Source organism: Mizuhopecten yessoensis, unplaced genomic scaffold (genome assembly GCF_002113885.1).
Source record: "Mizuhopecten yessoensis strain PY_sf001 unplaced genomic scaffold, ASM211388v2 scaffold8955, whole genome shotgun sequence".
In the NCBI taxonomy this organism is placed as follows: Eukaryota; Metazoa; Mollusca; class Bivalvia; order Pectinida; family Pectinidae; genus Mizuhopecten; species Mizuhopecten yessoensis.
In genome coordinates, this window is record NW_018407806.1 from 290,997 (window position 1) to 306,411 (window position 15,415).

A 15,415-nucleotide genomic window follows, 5' to 3' on the forward strand; every position below is an offset into this window, starting at 1 on the left:
TCTGCAATATATATTGGTGGGCTTATTACCAGGCATGGGCTTATTACCAGATAAATATGGTATCTGATTGACATATTATGCAGGCTTTTATCGGAATTATTGTGATATAACTGTCTTGATTGAACTTTTCTATACAGCTGAACGAGACCTCGTTCACAGTTATGAATGAGTCGACCACTGTACCAGCCACTTTTGTGTCGTTCAACGAGCTCACCTGTCCCCTACCCTCTGAGGGAAGTTACGAGATCCGCATCAGTAACAACGGGACACAAGCACTAAGTAACAAGGCCTACTTCTTGGTGTACAACTCTCTCTGCTTCACCTGTGACGTCTCAACCATGACCTGTTCACCAAAGGTAGGACAACTAACACTATTTACCCTAACGTCACATTTAAACCTTACCAAATCAAAGACTGGGCAAGTCCATTTTAAAAATGCAGGGGTGAATGAGTTAAGCAAAAATAAACACTTGTGGTTTCTGGTAAAGGCTGTGAAAAAAAGTAAATTTATAAATTCGAGTTTATTTCTAAGCCTTACCAGTGTTTTACTCTATCGATATGGGTTCTGTTTCAACTCTTTTCCCAATGTGAATGTAATTTAAACAGCATTTATCCTGATTATTTGGGTAAGAAATGTGCATGCTTAGCCTATTTGAACTAAATAAGTAAACTTATGTCATTTTCTGCCAATTTTTGCTTTAAAAGAATTTTAATCAAGAACAGCTGAAATGATTTTGACTGAACTCAGTTTAGACAATTCCTTGGCAAAGGTAATTCATTGTTTTGAAACATATGGTTGTTTGAAATATACTCACCCTATAGGCCTCTTGTAAATCTAAATCTAAATTGTTTTCAAAAGGTAGAAGGACAATATAACTGATAAATGTATACATGGAATCTTTGATGGTAAATATGTACCACAGCACCAAAAAAAAAGTATATAAGATTTATTGTTCCTCTGCTTGTTATTTTCTGACAGAACACCTCATGTTTGATAAACGATGTGTGCTATGAGGCTGGCGAGTATAACCCTTCCAACAGTAGAGAGTTGTGTGACCCAATGGTCAACACATCACAATGGCAGATGGCGAATGGTAAGTTTGGAGAAGAGCAGAGGTGACTTTGTGGGGGGGGGGGGGGGGTCTTTTTTTTTCCTTTTTTTCTTTTTTCTTTTCTTCTTTTTGTTCTTTTTCCCTCAGAGAACTTGATGATTTTCTTGGTTTGCTGCAATGAATTGTTTGTGCTTGTTTCAGTAAATTGAAAGCACCAAATCATTTTTTAGAGAAGTTAATGTAAAACTTCCATAAAAATATCCTGTGTTTAATTAGCCTGCAGTAGTACAATCAGTCAAAATAAGGGAATAGAACAGAATTAAAGAAGATTTCGGATGACTTCCAAAGATGTTCTGATAATTGTTATGTATTCAAAAGTAATGAATTGATTTGAATATTTCTATTTAAGCCATTTCAACAGTTATCTATAAATTGCATGCAGTAAAAGAGCATTGCTATTATGTATAAGTTATTATTCACGTATTGTAAAGCGCCTTGGAGGATTTTTTTAAATTTTATAGGACGCCATATAACTGTTGTATATCATTATTATCATCCAAATGTAGAATAAATCTTTCAAAAAATTCCTTAATAATATATTTGTTTTAAAGATTCGTGTGAAATTTTGGATCTGACCTGGTACCAGTACACAGGAAGTGACATCATGGGCATGGCTTTGGAGGATGTCGAAAGTAACGGAGATGTCAACAACTGTCAAGATGCATGTCTTTCAAACTACGAAGCAGACAAAATTTGTCAGTCATTTACCTATAACGCTTCCTCCGACAACTGCACACTCAACCTGAAGGACACCTTGGCGTTTGGAGCTGAAAGAGCTGAAGAGAAGGACTTGGCACTCTTCGAATGGCAGTGTCAGAATGGTATGTGATCATTAAGTTCAGCGACCTTGAAATGTAAATTTCGGCTGTGATAATGAGACTAGCATTCCCGGAATACGACTTTGTATAAATGAAGGGAGTGCATGGCCCCTTTTGGGCTTGAGAACTAGGGCCAAACATGGTTCTTGGTAGGTTCAGTTACACTCCACTCTTCACCAAAAATAAAGAAGATATTCATGAATTTTTGTGTCTGGATTTTAACATTAACAATGTGGGCCTAAGTGTAGCCACAAATTTGGTTGACCTATATATAGCCAGCTAGTGCTTTAGGGAACAAATTGGACTTTTTCCATGCTTTATGATCACCTGTAATATTGTTGTCTTGCAATCAATCCTCTTTTGCTGGAAAAAATGTCTGGATTATCGAGGTTCCATTACAATTGTACAAGTGGGGGATTGGAATGTTTTAAAGTCACATCATTACTTATCCAGCAGGTTTTATGAAGAATCTTAACTTAAACCAAGTAATTTTAAGATTCAATTCATCAGAGTCTTGTTCCCTTGCCTTCTGGATCTGCCCCTGTAAACAAAAGTTGATTTATAAGCCAAGGATCTAATCAGCCAATTTAATGAAATAATACTCCCATGAAAAGACAATACTCTTTATACTAAACAGAACATTGCTGTCTTTTAATTGACTTTGTTCCTATTCCAGATCCATGTGGAAAACGAGGTGTTGAGTGGCAGCGTTTCCCCGGCTATACCATCATCGGCCATAAGAGGAAGACAGTGATGGGAGTCACACTGATCAATGAATGCCAGCGACTTTGTCTGTCTGAGACAGACTTCTTGTGTCGTTCGTTTCATATCCAAGACGGCCTTTGTACGTTGATGGACATAAAAAGATTGGACGTTTTGTCCGACTTTGTTGTCTGGTCAGGGTTTATCTACATGGAGTGGAGCTGCAGATCAGGTATTGGATTTTAGTGTACTTTAAGGATCCATGTACTGTTGCCAAAATTTGTAATTACTCATTGAAAACCTTTTTTTCCGACATAACTATATATATATATATAGCTTTGATAAAACATTTCTAAAATGAAAAACATGCTTTGTGGAACTCCAAATATATTACGGATAAAAGAAAGAATAGAACTCAACCAAAATGCTCTGAGTGTAAAAATGTTTGCGTACTTTAAGTTATGAAATTTAATTACACTTCTGCCGCTAAGTCACAGATTAGCCATTGTCAAGATCTTATAAAAATCTTTTTGAGAAACTTATTTTTCAGGTTTAGATTATAAATGCTATGGAAGTTTGTCAAGCACAGAACAGTTTTATGATGACTTTGCAACATCAAATTTCATGTTGCCTGAGGTTTCATTGGATCACACCCGTTTTTACCCTTGATCTAAACAATTTATTGTATAGATAATTGTTAGACAAATCAAACATTCTGTTATAAAACTATAAAGGAAATATTTGTAATATTGTAACAGGAACACTAGTGTAGTGATAAAACATTATCATTTAGATGTCTGCAGCATGAGCAAATTGCATTTTTGTTAAGTTATCTATAAAGGGAAAATTAATTTTATCTTCCTTAACTTTCAGGCCCATGTATCATTTAGTGGTTAAATTCAACAAAAGGTAACACAAATTCAACCTATCGAGATATTTCCATTAATTGAAATACAAAATGAAAAGGTAAATATATTTTGAAAAATTCAAGGAGACAATATAGCAGTTTACATGTTTAAAACTCTCACCCAATTTTTTCAGGTAGTAACTTTCCAATACTGAAGAGCAATCCAAAGGTGTCTGTTGCTATGGTTCCCGGAGAAGACAAGAACAACCAGACGCTGAAATGTAGCTTTATGACCATTCCATCCGTCACAAGTACAATGGAGTACCAGATCCGGTGGCTGATCAATGATAACATCGTCATGCAGGGGAAATGGATGACGTCAATGGATGACACGGCTCATTACTACCTGGATCGGAGTTACCTGGCAGATTTACCATTTGGTACAAAAGTAAGATTTGATGCTTATTAAGGTCGCTATTTGTAACATAAAAAGGTCATTGTTTGATGCCTTTCAAGGTAACTGATACCTGTCAAGGTCACAGTTTGATACCTTTCAAGGTAACTGATACCTGTCAAGGTCACAGTTTGATGCCTGTCAAGGTAACTGATACCTGTCAAGGTCACAGTTTGATGCCTTTCAAGGTAACTGATACCTGTCAAGGTCACTGTTTGATACTTGTCAAGGTCACTGTTTGAAGCTATCAGTTAAGCTCATTGTTTGATATTTATAAATTGTAAGGTCACTATTTGTTAACTATCAAGGTCACTATTTGTTAACTATCAAGGTCACTGTTTGATACCTATCAAGGTCATTGTTTGTTAACTGTCAAGGTCACTATTTGTTAACTATCAAGGTCACTATTTGTTAACTATCAAGGTCACTATTCATTAACTGTCAGGGTCACTGTTCGATACCTACCAAGGTCACTGTTGGATACTTAAAAAAGTCATGGTTTGAAACCATTCTGTCACATCAATACTGTCAGACAAAAGAACGGGAATGAGAGTGCACAAAAAAGCATTTTTATTGACAAAAATTGTCTTTTGTTTCAGCTGTCTTGTGGAGTGTCAGCGTGTATACAGGGTAGCTGTAACGAGACAGTAGGGGCATTCAGACAGAGTGTACCACTCACAGTCACTGTACAGGTAAGTGTCTGTCTATAGCTACTGTGTGTACAGGGTAGCTGTAACGAGACAGAAGGGGCGTTCAGACAGAGTGTACCACTCACAGTCACTGTACAGGTAAGTGTCTGTCTGTAGATACCATGTGTACAGGGTAGCTGTAACGAGACAGTAGAGGCGTTCAGACAGAGTGTACCACTCACAGTCACTGTACAGGTAAGTGTCTGTCTGTAGATACCATGTATACAGAGAAGCTGTAACGAGACAGTAGAGGCGTTCAGACAGAGTGTACCACTCACAGTCACTGTACAGGTAAGTTTCTGTCTATAGATACCATGTATACAGGGTAGCTGTAACGAGACAGTAGGGGCGTTCAGACAGAGTGTACCACTAACAGTCACTGTACACATAAGTGTCTGTCTATAGAAATTGTGTATACATCACTCATGCTTAGAAATAAAATCTTTGCTTTTTTTTTCAAACAGTTCCATGGTCTTAACATTTTTATCATTTTAACCTTATATATGCCATGATGCGAACTCTACCCATCATCAATCTTTCATTTAAACTTTCCTTTAAATTCACTCCACAAAGGCTGAGAATTTAGTCTGGAATATAGTTGAGCCAAGGAGACTTAATATGTTGTATAAATGGAGGGTGTGCAACCCTCTCCCCTGTGGTCTGGCCCCATATTTATTTTTTATGTACATGTATATGTTCTATTGTCTATGATCTTTACATTTCAGGTGTTATCATTTACAACCTTGACCTTTCAGGTTTTATCATCTACAACCTTGACCTTTCAGGTTTTATCATCCACAACCTTGACCTTTCAGTATTTATCATCCACAACCTTGACCTTGCAGGTTTTATCATCCACAACCTTGACCTTTCAGGTTTTATCATCCACAACCTTGACCTTTCAGGATGTATCACTTACAACCTTGACCTTTTAGGTTTTATCATCCACAACCTTGACCTTTCAGGTTTTATCCTCCACAACCTTGAGAGTGAAGGAAGGTGAGGAGGGGGAGATGGTCAGTGTACAGTTAATGGCTCCACCATCATTTTTGTGTGGGCCGTCAGTCTTCCCTAAGGACTGCCATGTCTATATCAAGGCAGCGGTCAACTCTTCAGAAGATGACTTGACCTGCACTGACCAGTCCACCGTACAACAACTGGTCATTGGATCAGGTGACGACATGGAGGACCTGTCATGTGGGGTCATGGTTACCATGGAGAACTGGAGGTTAGTGGTCAAAGATTTCAAGCTTTTTTAGATTTTTTGTGCCTATCCGATAGTTTATACACCCTGCAGCAAGGACTGTTAAGGTGATGTACTTGTCTGTCTGTTAGACGTAATCTTCTTGTCTTGACAACTCCTCTTAGAGTTGTGAAACTCATTTATGTAAACATCATATAATATACCAGTACCTGTATTTATTATTTCAATTCAGCTTTTTATGAAAAGAATTATAAAACACTACCTGTATTAAATTTTTAGTCATGTCTTATGCTGTATATATGTTGAGATTAATTTGCTCCTGAAATCCTTTAATAGATTTAAATAAAGCTTACTACACATATTTGTAAATTGCTACTGATATTATTGTAGCAAATTGATTTTACCCTTAGGCTTACAGTTCTGGTTCTGACAAATTTTAAGTCAATACAGTCTGAAAAATCTCTCTATTCCTCCCTATTTCTACATATGTAAACTTCACATTTGAACAAGATTAATAAAGTCTATCATATGTGGGTAGGCGGAGATGGAACTTTTAAACCAAGGGTGTAAGGATTACAAATCAGAGGCATTTTTGATGACAGCTAATAAATGTATATGGAGGGACACTTGGGGGTATTTGTTAGCCTGATCTGGATAAAACACCTTCCTTCAGTGTATTGATGGTGGTCCCATTTTTATCTTCCTCCCAGATCAATTCACAAAGTGAGGGTAGGAGCCAAACTTGACGGAATCTATGATGGAGATCACATCCGGCCAGTTAGTATCTCTGGACAGATATCGGAAAATGGAACAATGTCCGCTTCCATAGAGTTTGAGACTTTGGAGGTGACGGCTGTGGATATGGATAATCCCGGGCTCTGTAGCTCCGTAAATAGTCCTAACATCATCACATTCGATGGCAGGTAAGAGATTTGCCAACCGTTGTAACCCTTTTATGACCCTGACTAAGTGTTATTCAAAAATTCAAAATCCAATATTTCAAATTCTTAGCAAATGTCACGATACTGATTTCGGCTAAATCCCGTTGAAAATCGAGTTCCTTTCCAGACCTTGACTAAATGTTCTCGATTCTTTATCCTGATTTAAAATCAAATTTGGCCACTCTAATTGGCATTTGATGCTGAATCGCTGTATTTAATAATAAAGACCAGTAATGATAACGATTTACTGTATACAGGGGCATTTTCGCTGCAGTTTAATGATCGCCTTTTTCGCCCTCCGTGATTAGTGCAAATGTATCATAACAGCGAATATAAGTAGACAACAAAATATACATAGTAATGAAATGTGCAGGGCGAAATCAATACTGGACGAAAAATTGATTTCATCTGCAAAGGAGGAAAGTTTGACTGTGCGAAAATGTCCAAGTATACAGGAGATTGATATTGTATTTGGGGAAAATGAAATATTGCATTAAGTTTTGTACTTCTTTTCTTAGTTACTACACCAACTTTTACGAGGGGGAGTTTGTCCTGTACCGACATAGAGAGTTACAGTATGCTGTAAGTACAAAGTCTGTCCGTGGTTAGTGTGATTTCTGTACCAAACGTATACCCAAGTGTAAATGAACTTTAGTTCCAGTACAAAACATGTGATCAAAATATGTTACATTATGCTGTAGATACAACATTTTGTATTTAAGGATACTACCTAATACATAATGTCAAGGGTGTATAAAAAGGGGGATACAGTCTCTCGTGAAGTATAGACAATTTACATTATACATTAGTTTAATTAAGGTGTGCTAACTTTGCCAGGTACATGTGCTGTACCGACGATGTAATGGTCAGTTGACCTGTAACTGTGCTGTGGCCATCAAACTACTGGATGACGTCTTTGTGCTGGACAGATGCGGAGCTAGGAAAAATCCAGCCACCAAGTGGCCATTCTTAATGCATTACTACGTCAACGGTGAACTGACCCCGGGCTTCAGATTGCAGCAATTGAACGGAGGATTTTCATATGAGGTATGATAGGGTTTTTTCCTGATCATTCACAGTTGATAATTGAGTGAGTAACTGTCCTTTAGACATTATCATGATATGTCTGCCTTACTCATCCCTTATTGTCATTTAGGCTCACCTACCCACTGGCACTGTTGTACATGTCGGTCTCAGTGATGTCAACTCCTGGCAGTATCTCCACATCTGGATTCAGCCGTCGAGCACCGACTTCAACAAAACCGAGGGTAAGTCGTGTTGAATATAAAGTTTATTTATTTTTAACATTTATAAAACATGTAATATTAACTTACACTAACCACTCTTGTTTGCCTGGATGTTAGCGAGGGGGGTCTTACTGTGGGAGGAAACCAGAGTACCCAGAGAAAACCCACGTGGTTAAGTAGGTGACCCCGACCACCAACAATACATACATTAGTCATGTTGAGTTACATGCACTTAATGTCTCCCTATATTGTAGGGATTCTCCCTATAGTTTACCTTCAAAACTAAAAACCCTTTTCAAGAATTAAAATATCTCTACTGTTGGTTGTGATGATAGAAATTAAATGGTAAATATAGGTTTGAATAATTGCAAAAGAGATAATGATTTCACTTTCAATTTTTCAAATGAAAGTTTACAAAGCAATCCAAAGATTATAAGAAGTGAGGAATATGATTTTTATTTTTATTATATTTTTATAAAAAAAATGGCCAGGTTCTACCTCAATCTGTTTCTGTGATGTTGAAATATAATGCTTTTTGATAAACAGTAAAACCTCGATATAATGCCCCTCATTTCATTTGCCACCTCGTTTACCTGCAACATATTTCAATGTCATTTTGTTCTCGTTTTCCTATGAAGTCCCTTTTATACTTTTCCCTCAATTTATTGCCAAACCCCTTTATAATGCCAAAATTTCTCTGGACAATGTGTGGCAGTATCACAAGGTTTTACTGTATTTGTGTATGTATTTATTATAGGCCTTTGTGGAACTTTTGATGGAGACCATAACAACGACCTGCAGAAGAGGGATAAGTCCCTTTATACTGTTCCAGGACGAAGACCCGACCCCTTCATCCTCTCCTGGAAGTAAGTATACAACCATCTCCCTCTCTTGGTAGTAAGTCCCTTGTTCCTGACTTTACTAGGGAGAACCCACTATTTCCTACTGAATTTACTTTAGTGAATCTTGTAGCCCCTTGAGGGAGGGGGGGGGGGGGGGAAAAACTTTGCTTCTTTTTTTTTTTTTAAGGGGGTTATATCCCTTTCACAGGTAAATCCTCCTACAGTTTTCATGCAAATTTTGTGAAACTCTATAGATATTATGGCACTCTGAAGTTTTGCACTTGCTGTTATTTGCAATCTGGCTATTTTTTGGGTTATTCAACTTCTGTGAAATCCTTGGCCAAGTCTTGTTCAATCTGATTTGCACTTGGTTTTGTTAAGAATACTTTACCAACATTTAGAGGGGTTCTAATATTTGTCCTATTTGCGGCAACAATGTTTTCATGAATTATGCATCCACGAAACAAATAGAGACTTAATCCGTCCTTGCTGTAGCACTGTGTGAGCCTTGAGACCAATTTAGCAAGTCCTTCAAAGTTAGGGACCATGAAAAAAAAGGTTTACGGTAAAGCTTATACTCACTCGAATGAAACTGGTTTTATGTCACTACCTGATATAAATGTACATTACAATTAACTTCATTTTAGTTAATATCCTGCTGGAATGATGGGTATTAGTTAGCCTTTGGCTTACATTACAGTGCTAGTTTTAATAGCATAACAGAATGAATGACGGTTTCTAGTGAGAAGGTTTTCACATGGTAGTATGCTTTGATAAAAACAGGTTTAAGTCAACAGGTGTATCTAGAGGCTGTGCAATAGACATCTAAATAAAAAGCTATAAATAAAAAAAAACAATGAAGTATAGATTGTCATCAAGTCTTCGTCATCCTCAGGGTACCTCAGAATGAGACCTTATACAACGGACACTGTAACCAGGTGAAACCCTCACGTACTTTTGGGTCATGTGACTGTGGCAGGGGAGATAACCAGACCTGCAACCTGAGAATGGATGCTGAGCCATGTCCCGTTGACAAGCTACCAGGGTGTAAGTAGCAATGACCTGTAAAATATATATAAAAAAATACCCTGCTGAGCTGCAGCATTTTATGTTTCAGTTATAGCAATTTTGAATCTGGCAATAATATATAAAGTAAGGCCTTTTTCGCGTATCCGGTTCAACTGGTTTGTAACATTTTCAAGTATCAATCCAGGTCTTGCAATGCTTTGTCAGGGCTCGCCTGAAAGCAGCATCAGATTACAAGGTCTGACCTTATTTCATAAATGAACAACTCTGGTCCAACCATGCAGTTCAACCGTTTGGATCACGATAAAGGAATGCGGCCTAAATGTGTGTTTTATGGTATACATGATAGTAGGTGTTTTGTCAGTCATTGGAAGAATTAAAATGTGACATCCAATCTTCTATCATCTAAGATGGCCTACTGGGACAACAGCTGGTCTATCTCCAGGGCTAGCCAGAGTGTATGCTATATAATGGTCTATCTCCAGGGATAGCCAGAGTGTATGATATATTATGGTCTATCTCCAGGGCTAGCCAGAGTGTATGATATATAATGGTATATCTCCAGGGCTAGCCAGAGTGTATGATATATAATGGTCTATCTCCAGGGCTAGCCAGAGTGTATGATATATAATGGTCTATCTCCAGGGCTAGCCAGAGTGTATGATATATAATGGTCTATCTCCAGGGCTAGCCAGAGTGTATGATATATAATGGTCTATCTCCAGGGCTAGCCAGAGTGTATGATATATAATGGTCTATCTCCAGGGCTAGCCAGAGTGTATGATATATAATGGTCTATCTCCAGGGCTAGCCAGAGTGTATGATATATAATGGTCTATCTCCAGGGCTAGCCAGAGTGTATGATATATAATGGTCTATCTCCAGGGCTAGCCAGAGTGTATGATATATAATGGTCTATCTCCAGGGCTAGCCAGAGTGTATGATATATAATGGTCTATCTCCAGGGCTAGCCAGAGTGTATGATATATAATGGTCTATCTCCAGGGCTAGCCAGAGTGTATGATATATAATGGTCTATCTCCAGGGCTAGCCAGAGTGTATGATATATAATGGTCTATCTCCAGGGCTAGCCAGAGTGTATGATATATAATGGTCTATCTCCAGGGCTAGCCAGAGTGTATGATATATAATGGTCTATCTCCAGGGCTAGCCAGAGTGTATGATATATAATGGTCTATCTCCAGGGCTAGCCAGAGTGTATGATATATAATGGTCTATCTCCAGGGCTAGCCAGAGTGTATGATATATAATGGTCTATCTCCAGGGCTAGCCAGAGTGTATGATATATAATGGTCTATCTCCAGGGCTAGCCAGAGTGTATGATATATAATGGTCTATCTCCAGGGCTAGCCAGAGTGTATGATATATTATGGTCTATCAAATTTCACCCTTTACAGGTAAAATGAATAAATACTGCCCAGTGTTAATTTTGCAATTCACATGTTATGCCTATATAATGCAGTATATTGTCTATAAATATTCACTGTCACAACCAATTATAATCTGGTATTTATGGAGGGGAAAAAAAGGTGGAAGTTAAACTGCAGCAGACATAGTAGCCCTCAGACTGCTAATCAGAGAATTGATTCCAAACGTCTTCACTGCAAAACCAAGACAAGTGTTGTGCCCTATAATGTTGTAATGTAATGCGACTGTTTTAAACAGGTAACCATTCATTTCAGCCCCCATTACATACTAAAGTTATTCAGTAAAAACAAACCCACCCATACCTAATGCAGTTCAGTAGAAGTATTAATAAATGCTAGATAATTGTCCTGAGACTCCACGAGTTATACCATTGTTTTGTCTAGACGACCTGACAACAGACATGCTTGCCATGCAACAGCTTCCTCCTCTCGGATGTGATGAGGGAGAGGTCCCAGAGGACATGCAGTTTGAGTTAGAGGAAGACTTCTCACCCGAGGTAACAGTCATTCTATGATTTGTGGTTCTATCATCCTAAGCATTCGTATCATTTGTTACGGTTCTGAATTTACTTTTAGCACTCATCGATAAAATGTATTATCTGAAATTTATTGAAATTTTGACATCCATATGATAGTGTACGTATTCTTCCTCACTTCATAGGTAAATTCCCATTTTTGTCAGAGAAAATTTCAAAAGACGGCTCATATGCACTGTTACTCTGAAAACGTGACCACCTCGTCATCAGGTTTGCAGTGTAAAAACATTATCCTACGTGTAGTAAATTGAATATCTAAGGTCACTTTTGATTGATTGAAATTGGTTTGCGAGATTAGGCTGTTGTCCTGGCCCTGAGATCATGAAACAACTAAAGTCTAAAATCGTCATCATGAAAAGTGACGTCATACATGATTGGCTAAGCAAACATTTAAGTCTAAGATTGTTTCATGATTCCGGGGCCAGTTCAAGTCTGCAAAAACTTACTGTGTCATTTTCTTTCCACCGATACAGATAATTTTAAATCTGGTCAATATTAAAGAAATTGATATTTTGCCACAAGTTGGCAGCCACACATCTCAATCAGATAAATTGATAAGAGAACCAGGAAAATAACTCTACAACATGTAAATTAGGCAGGAAAGAAATATCCCACCCTCAGGTACATAATTTGGAATTTTGCCCGAAATTCTTTACCTTTGAGTGGAATTTTGCTATTCTTCAGATAATCTATTATAACATATAACAATACATCTCCAGCACACACACAGGCATACACACATATGGAGATATTAGCCAGGTGGCATAGGACTAGGAGTTAGCGCCTGATAAGACAGCTCCTGCGAATTCCTCAATATTGTATTGATTAATATATATTTGCTAATTGCATTGACTGTATAAAATTGAATATCTATGTACTGTAAAGCGCTTTAGAGTGGCTTATGTTAGCTAGATAGGGCGCTATATCAAATGTTGTATATTTATTTTATTTATTTTTATTTATAACATCTCTGATTTCAGGACTACAGCTTCCCAACAGCCTCCAACATAACGGAGAATATGGCGCGCGCTCACTGTCAGGGAGTGTTGACGAATAGTCAGGCGGGACGGCTATGTGAAAACGTCACCAACATTGACATGGGCCTGGCTGTGGAGTCTTGTATCACCGATATCAGGGTACTGATTTAACTAAACAACTAACATGTATCTGTGATTAGTCGTCTTCATATATATCGACTGTGCATTGTTATTGTCTATTTCTCTACTGCAAATCTTTCATGTTTTGTATGATATGTATTTTCTTGTTTATTCATAAGGAGAGCCTTAATCATGCATTTCCAAATATCTCAAAAATATTTGAGTAAAGGATATTAAATCTATAAATATATATATGCCATTGTTCATTTCATGAAATCAAATCCTCAATAATAAAAACCTGGAAATACGTAATTAACAAAAAAAACTAAATTAAAAATAATTGTGGAAATGAAATGTTGATATAGAGTATTTGACTGACTGATTCTGTTGAATTGTAGACGTTTCGGTACCTGATAGTTTTGTAAGAAGCTTCTTGAGTGACTAGTTTTACTAACCTTTGAGAATTCCCATTGATTTATAATTACTTGAGATGTTTCCTACATGTGGGGTCAGAGACAGTCACGTTTTTTTTACAATATTTATATATAGATCACTGATTCCTACAACTGGACGCATACCCTAGTGACGAACGTCATCGTACAGTGTCTGATAGAGGTTCAGCGTATGGTCACTCCATCTCCGACAATTCTAAATGGCATTTGCTATGAAGATTGCAACAACAGAGGAACATGTGTGGACGGTGAGTTTGAAGTCAGTAAACTATATGTCATACCTTGGAAGAACCCTATTAAATTTGGGTGTCATTGATCACAGGTCAAGGTCATTGGTACTGAAAATTAAAAAAAATCATCTCTTAATCCTTAAACGCTGGAACATATGACCACAAAACCCTTAAACTAAGTATGTGGGTCATTATTAGGGAAAAGGAAGAACCTATCAATCTTGGGCCTCTGATTCGTCAAAAGGTCAAGGTCATTCTGACTTAAAACAAAACTTTTGTCCATATACACAATGTACTAACGTAAAAACAAAGGACCACACAAAGCTTAGACTTGGTATGTGGGTCGCCCTACAAGGGAGGAAGAAACCAACATGTTTGGGATTGGCTGATAAAGGTCAAGGTCACTCACTCAGGTACCAAAAATAGGAGTTTACAGATTCTAATTTACAATTAATTCATCAACCCCTGAGGACACATTTGAACTCTTCCAATTCAAAGGTTGGAATAGTCCATTATGAAATTTCAGGGGTGAATGTGTTAAGTAACAAGTTCCAACTATGACTACAATAGCGAATAATTCGCAAGCATCGCCCCTATCTAATGAAAGTCATTAATGTATCAAGTTCTGAAGCTTCTTACAATCTTCTTTTAGGATGTGAAAGTGCCCCTGCATCTCTAATGATTTCATCTGATTTGGATTAAATTTTACTTAGGTGTTCAGAAAACAAACACCTTAAAAAAAAAACTGTATTTCATGTTTCTGGACCCAAAGTTGATGACACAAGCAGCCCAGGCAGTGGTGTCTAATGGTTTAAAGCCATTGTCTGGTAAGAAATTTTTCCAACCATGAATTATTTTGACCTTTTTCCCCAATGTTTCTATACAGGTACCTGTCAGTGCCAAGATGGTTTCGGGGGTGAGTTATGCAGAGTGCCAACAGCTATAGCTCCGGAAGTGTACTTCCTCGCAGGACAAGGATTTTGTGATCTCGCTAGGTCCCCGTGTACAACATCAGTAGCTTTTGGAGATACCTTCATCAGATCAGAAAGTCTGACCGCCAAAATACAGGAAATACAGGTAAATATATATATCTCTTGGTAAAAGTATGTACAGTTATATCTTTATGTATTTGTATTCGCAGTCCGAGGTCAATATAACTTTACTCGGGTCGATAAATCCAGGTATCGACCGAAGTTAAAGGCTATAATTGTTTTATTATTTTCAAAACAGTGATGTAAGCAATCTGAAAAAAAATAAAATAGCAAAGCAGTTACTTGCTGGTTTATCAAATGTATGTCAGGCTGTGACTGTGTATGCATGTTTGTAAATACTTCACTGTGAATAGAGTACAGATAATTATTTATCATTTCTGTTTTGTTAATGGATTATTTGAGGTATGCTGTATTGTTGCTTTGTTTTATGTGCTTGTCTTTGTTATATATATAGGTATAATTATATCTATTACATAGCTGTTGAATCTTAATTACTAGAGTGATGAACCCTTTTTATTCAGGCCAAGAAATACAGGGTAACACATGTTGTTGTATTACCCCTGTGGCAGGAACTCAATTTTGACTGGATCTTATCTGTTATTATACAGTGATCATATGTAAAAAATGAAACAAGAATGGGTACATTCCCAAAAGTTTATCGCTATTTTAGGTTAAGGTACATGTTATTTGATTTTTTTATCGAACAAGAATGAATTATTTCCCATATTTTATCATCATTTTAGGCTAAGGTAACTTGACTTCATGATTACATCCTTGG

The 15,415-nt window shown here is 37.3% G+C and overlaps 1 protein-coding gene across 1 annotated transcript in view; it reads left to right on the forward strand.

The window, feature by feature from the left end:
- The window catches only part of LOC110456935, a 176,251-nt gene that overhangs the window by 56,999 nt on the left and 103,837 nt on the right, over positions 1-15,415 (forward strand). Inside the window, exons 37-53 of the mRNA XM_021508006.1 lie at positions 138-356; positions 980-1,094; positions 1,664-1,933; positions 2,607-2,864; positions 3,674-3,927; positions 4,533-4,625; positions 5,588-5,850; positions 6,537-6,749; positions 7,286-7,349; positions 7,605-7,814; positions 7,924-8,035; positions 8,772-8,880; positions 9,752-9,903; positions 11,715-11,827; positions 12,847-13,002; positions 13,513-13,663; positions 14,532-14,722. Of these exons, the coding sequence (XP_021363681.1) occupies positions 138-356; positions 980-1,094; positions 1,664-1,933; positions 2,607-2,864; positions 3,674-3,927; positions 4,533-4,625; positions 5,588-5,850; positions 6,537-6,749; positions 7,286-7,349; positions 7,605-7,814; positions 7,924-8,035; positions 8,772-8,880; positions 9,752-9,903; positions 11,715-11,827; positions 12,847-13,002; positions 13,513-13,663; positions 14,532-14,722 (2,943 nt within the window). The remainder of the gene's footprint in view (positions 1-137; positions 357-979; positions 1,095-1,663; positions 1,934-2,606; positions 2,865-3,673; positions 3,928-4,532; positions 4,626-5,587; positions 5,851-6,536; positions 6,750-7,285; positions 7,350-7,604; positions 7,815-7,923; positions 8,036-8,771; positions 8,881-9,751; positions 9,904-11,714; positions 11,828-12,846; positions 13,003-13,512; positions 13,664-14,531; positions 14,723-15,415) is intronic.